Source organism: Salminus brasiliensis, chromosome 24, assembly GCF_030463535.1.
Source record: "Salminus brasiliensis chromosome 24, fSalBra1.hap2, whole genome shotgun sequence".
Classification (NCBI taxonomy): Eukaryota; Metazoa; Chordata; class Actinopteri; order Characiformes; family Bryconidae; genus Salminus; species Salminus brasiliensis.
Window position 1 is genome coordinate 8,176,055 of NC_132901.1, and position 5,754 is coordinate 8,181,808.

General features: G+C 45.6%; 2 protein-coding genes across 2 annotated transcripts; both read left to right on the forward strand.

Annotated features, from left to right (window-relative positions):
- The first annotated feature begins 737 nt into the window (after positions 1 to 737).
- LOC140547033 (histone H2B) lies at positions 738 to 1,112 on the forward strand. The gene has a single exon (XM_072670542.1). The coding sequence runs from the start codon at positions 738 to 740 to the stop codon at positions 1,110 to 1,112; it is 375 nt and encodes a 124-aa protein (XP_072526643.1).
- Positions 1,113 to 4,585: 3,473 nt separating this feature from the next.
- LOC140547012 (histone H1-like) lies at positions 4,586 to 5,209 on the forward strand. The gene has a single exon (XM_072670498.1). The coding sequence runs from the start codon at positions 4,586 to 4,588 to the stop codon at positions 5,207 to 5,209; it is 624 nt and encodes a 207-aa protein (XP_072526599.1).
- Positions 5,210 to 5,754: the final 545 nt, after the last annotated feature.

Here is a 5,754-nt window from a genome sequence, read left to right on the forward strand (position 1 = left end):
TACATATATGTTACTTTGTATATATGTATTGTTTTACACCCCCCCGTATGCGTTGGTAAAATCAGAACTATACGTCTTAATAAATCCTGATAGTCGCCGTCAACGCCGCTGTGGCGAAAAACAGATTAAGCCCTGTAGATTAAAAATGCGCGGGAAGGCGAACAAAGAGTTGATCATATTTGTTTGTTTCAATAAAGTCAATGATGGTGGTTATGAATCTCCCGGTTACTTTGTTAAGAAGCTCATTTTCAGGAGGAAAAAACATAATTTATATATAATATTTATATATATATATATGACATTATATTCTTATATAATTATGTGATTATTATATAAGAATACATATTGTTTTCCATTTACCCCGTTTGCGTTGATTAAATCAGAATTATACAGAACATCGCCGTCAACACCGCTTTGGCGAAAAATAATGTGCCGCCTGCACGGTGGGTACAAATGCGCGGGTAGGCGAACAAAGAGAATGCTGCTCAGGGGAGGGGGAAGGGAGGAGGAGAAAAGGGAGGGGATGGGAGGGGATGGGAGGGGAGGGGAGGGGAGGGGAGGGGAGGGGGAAAGGGAGTGTGGGGGGTTGGGAAGAAGCGAGCGGACAATTGTTGTCCAATGGTCGTACGACGGCATTCTAAAGGCGGTACCTTCTTGTATTAGAATGCCAGAGTCTAAATAATGTGGGAGCTTATCGCCTCCTCCTCATTCTTCAGTCTTACTCGACGAGGAGCAGTATGCCTGAGCCAGCTAAGTCCGCGCCCAAGAAGGGATCCAAGAAAGCCGTGACCAAGACGGCCGGGAAAGGAGGCAAGAAGCGCAGAAAGTCCAGGAAGGAGAGCTATGCTATCTACGTGTACAAGGTGCTGAAGCAGGTCCACCCTGATACTGGTATCTCTTCCAAAGCGATGGGCATCATGAACTCGTTCGTGAACGACATCTTCGAGCGCATCGCCGGTGAGTCTTCCCGTTTGGCTCATTACAACAAACGTTCTACTATCACCTCTAGGGAGATCCAGACCGCTGTGCGTCTGCTCCTTCCCGGTGAGTTGGCCAAGCACGCCGTGTCCGAGGGCACAAAGGCCGTCACCAAGTACACGAGCTCCAAGTAAATGGTGATAGCGGCGTAATCCAAACCCAACGGCTCTTTTAAGAGCCACCCACGGTTTCTTCGAAAGAGCAGTTTTATTCAAGAACAAAGTCGCCGATGGTAAGCTATAATACTAATTATTATTATTAATATTATTTTTTTTTTTTTTCCCCCATGAGTGCTTCTGCAGCCATTATTGTAAAAGGAATGCCCTTCAGTGTATGTATGTATGTAAATCAACTTACTTAGTTGTTTGTCTGCATTTAATTGGTATAGTATACTAAGATTCAGGGGCAGAGCAGCAAACTAAAATACTGTGCCATACTAACTGTATGGCGTGGGGTTGTAATGCTAAGTGGGATAAATGAAGCTGCACATCACCTGTGAAAGACCAGTCCAGAGGAGATCAGCCTTACAGGTGGGGAATAGTGAGGCAGGAAACCATACTAGGGTTGACTTGAAGCCTAGAACTATACACTTGATCTTTGTAATGAAAGCTGTCTAGTATATATAACCAGGCATACGGTTAGGAAAGAGAGGAAATAAGTATCTCCACAAGCTTTTTTTGTTGGGTCACAGAAGGGTGAAGTTATTCAAAGCCTTAGGTTTATGGTGAGATTTGAGTGAGCAAGAATAGGTTCAGAGCTAGACTTTTGATGTAGAGGGTCGGAGCGAGGCAAAAGGACGAGGGTAGAGTAAGTAAAATAGTATGGCGGTCAAAGGCCTCAGTTTTATGATGAAGGTGGATTGAGTTAAAGTGACGGTGAGTTTAAGCCTTTGCCTTAGGATACAAAGGAAGGTTCAGTAAAAGTAAGTTTCAACATTAGCCATCAGCCTGATGATTTGGATACACATGGCCTCGGCCTACTGAGGAATGCACATCTAAGTAGAATGGTCATGACTGCATGGAATGGGTTAAATGAAAGTAAAAGTTTAAAAATAATAATTTGGTGTGTTGCTTATTGAGATAGAGGGAGGGATGGGGTTAATTTGTTTTAGGACAAGAATGAGATTGGAGTTGTTTCATGTGAGGGGTTTGAATGAGGATGGAGTGATTTTGTTTAATGGTTGGAGGAAGGATGGTGTTATTTCATTTTAGGTTTTGTGAGAGAAGGTGGTGGGGTTTGTATTAGAGTATGAATGGAAATGGGTTATTTTATTTTGGGGTTAGACGGCGGATGGGGTTATTTGGTTTCATGGTTAGAATGATGTTAAGGTTATGTTGTACTAGGTTAAGAGGGAGGACAGAGTTATTTTGTATTAGGACTACTTGGTTTGGTCACAAAAAGATGAATTTGGTTGAAGCCTTAGGTTAATGGTGAGATTCGAGCGAGCAAGAATAGGTTCAGAGCTAGACTTTTGATGTAGAGGGTCGGAGCAAGGCAAAAAGACGAGGGTAGAGTAAGTAAATTTAGGTAGCGTAAGTAAAAAAGTATGGCGGTGAAAGTGTGTTTAGTGCAGATGTGATCTAGGAAGAGTGAGTAACAGCAGCTTTGTAAACGAGGCCTCAGGTTTATGATGGAGGTGGATTGTGTTAAAGTGACTGTGAGCTTAGGCCTTTGCCTTAGGAAGGTTCAGAAAAAGTGAATTTCAACATTGGCCATCAGCCTGATGATTTGGATACACATGGCCTCGGCCTACTGAGGAATGCAGATCTAAGTAGAATGGTCATGACTGCATGGAATGGGTTAAATGAAAGTAAAAGTTTAAAAATAATAATTTGGTGTGTTGCTTATTGAGATAGAGGGAGGGATGGGGTTAATTTGTTTTAGTACAAGAATGAAATTGGAGTTGTTTCATGTGAGAGGTTCGAATGAGGATGGGGAGTGATTTTGTATAATGGTTGGAGGAAGGATGGTGTTATTTCATTTTAGGGTTGGAGAGAGAAGGTCGTGGGGTTTGTATTAGAGTATGAATGAAAATGGGTTATTTTATTTTGGGATTAGACGGCGGATGGGGTTATTTGGTTTCATGGTTAGAATGATGTTAAGGTTATGTTGTACTAGGTTAAGAGGGAGGACAGAGTTATTTTGTATTAGGACTATTTGGTTTGGTTCACTAACAGATGAATTTAGTTGAAGCCTTAGGTTAATGGTGAGATTTGAGCGAGCAAGAATAGGTTCAGAGCTAGACTTATGATGTAGAGGGTCGGAGCAAGGCAAAAGGACGAGGGTAGAGTAAGTAAAATAGTATGGCGGTCAAAGGCCTCAGTTTTATGATGAAGGTGGATTGAGTTAAAGTGACGGTGAGTTTAAGCCTTTGCCTTAGGATACAAAGGAAGGTTCAGTAAAAGTAAGTTTCAACATTAGCCATCAGCCTGATGATTTGGATACACATGGCCTCGGCCTACTGAGGAATGCACATCTAAGTAGAATGGTCATGACTGCATGGAATGGGTTAAATGAAAGTAAAAGTTTAAAAATAATAATTTGGTGTGTTGCTTATTGAGATAGAGGGAGGGATGGGGTTAATTTGTTTTAGTACAAGAATGAGATTTGAGTTGTTTCATGTGAGGGGTTCGAATGAGGATGGAGTGATTTTGTATAATGGTTGGAGGAAGGATGGGGTTATTTTATTTAGGGTTGGAGAGAGAAAATGGTTATTTTCTATTAGGGTTAAAATGAAAAATGGGGTTTTAGGGTTTAAATGAGCTTGGGTTTATTTTGTATTGGGGTTAGAGTGAAGGTGCAGTTATTTTGTATTAGGCTTGAAAAAGGGCATGATTGTTTTATGTTATGTTTAGAATAAGTTTTGTCTTTTTTTTTTTGTTATTTTGTTTTTTGTGTTTTAGGGTTGGGGGGGTGTATGCAGTTATTTTGTGTTAGGGTTAGTATGAGATTTTTGGCTATGGTATATTGGGTGTGTTACGAGTGCGTATTAGGGGACCTATGGAGAGCCGTTCCGAGTGTGGAAGCGCCGGTGACAAAGACGCATCGACGGTGGAAGTCATACTGCGCACACACGGCAACACTGTGCTTTACACACTCCTCAAGGTCGCCTTGCACGACGAGCAAAACAACGCACCCACGTCTCGGATGCCCAGCACGCTCTCGACGAGGCTCTCCTCCAACGCACCGGATAACACTCGCCCAGTTCGTGGCACCTTTTGTCGCCGTTTTCCACCGATTAGCACGCCAAATGCGCCGCCGCCCGTTCGGCACGCCGGTAGCGTGGCACGCTTCGGTGAGCGCCGTATTAAACGCGGCGTCGTTACGCTGCCCTTCCCGTCTTCTCAACACACGGTGGAGCCTCTCGGAGACGAAAGAGCATTTCTACGCTCGCCAAGTTGAGCTTTCACCCATATTTCGCTCGACAAACGCCGAGAGAAAACACAAGTGCGAGACTGTCGCTGCCACACGGCTGTGCGGCATCGAGCGAGTTGAGTCTACAACGTTCTCATGTGGCTTTTAAGGGCCGGCCCCCTCGCTGCAGCGGGAGGTTCCACAGAACGCTGCAGCAGTTTGTGCTCACTCGCGCTCACAGCAAAGCAGAACAATGGCAGAAGTCGCTCCAGCCCCAGCCGCCTCGGCGCCCGCCAAGGCCCCCAAGAAGAAGGCCGCCGCCCGCCCCAAGAAAGCCGGCCCCAGCGTGGGCGAGCTCATCGTCAAGGCCGTCTCGGCTTCCAAGGAGAGGAGCGGCGTGTCTCTCGCCGCCCTGAAGAAAGCCCTGGCTGCCGGCGGCTACGACGTCGAGAAGAACAACTCACGCGTTAAGCTCGCCGTCAAGAGCCTCGTCACCAAGGGCACTCTGGTGCAGACCAAAGGCACCGGCGCGTCGGGCTCTTTCAAGCTTAACAAGAAGCAGACCGAGGCAAAGAAGAAGCCGGCCGCCAAGAAACCGGCACCTAAAGCTAAGAAGCCGGCCGCCAAGAAACCAGCCGCGGCCAAGAAGCCCAAGAAGGTAGCAGCCAAGAAACCCACTGCGGCTAAGAAATCCCCCAAGAAGGCCAAGAAGCCCGTCGCGGCCGCTAAGAAGGCAGCGAAGAGCCCCAAGAAGGCCAAGAAGCCGGCGGCTCCCAAAAAGGCGACCAAGAGCCCAAAGAAAGCCAAAACGGTCAAGCCTAAAGCAGCTAAGCCCAAGGCGGCGAAGGCGAAAAAGGCTGCCCCTAAGAAGAAGTAAACAGTAACGCCGTTTACCTTCATGTCTTGTTTCTCTATTCAACGGCTCTTTTAAGAGCCACCCACAGTTTCATAAAAAAACAGCTTTTTTCCCCCCTTGTTACTGCATAATGAATTGATTGTTAAAAAAAAAAAAAAAAAACACTCAACACAAAAATAGCTCTCATTAGTTTCCCCACACAATAATTATATATGATCAATATATATATATATTTTTGGTTTGGTCATACGTGTTACATTTGAGCGGGAAAGGGAAAGAAAACGCGGGGCACGAGTGGGGGTAAATGTTTCTTTCTTTAACCCGTTTTCTTTCTTCCTTTCTCTCTCTCGCTCACACAGACACACAGCACGAGAGGAGGAGGGGGTCGGGTAGGAAAGCGAGCAGAGGTGGGAGGACGCTAGAGTCTGACGGCGGAAATGCGATTGGCTGTTGGTGCGCGTAGCTTTTAGCCAATAGGACCGTAGGCGATTTTGCTATATCAACGGCGCTCGTTGGCCGGCGTGCATTATTTCAGCTTTGTTCGACGAACACGACTGACGCGAATC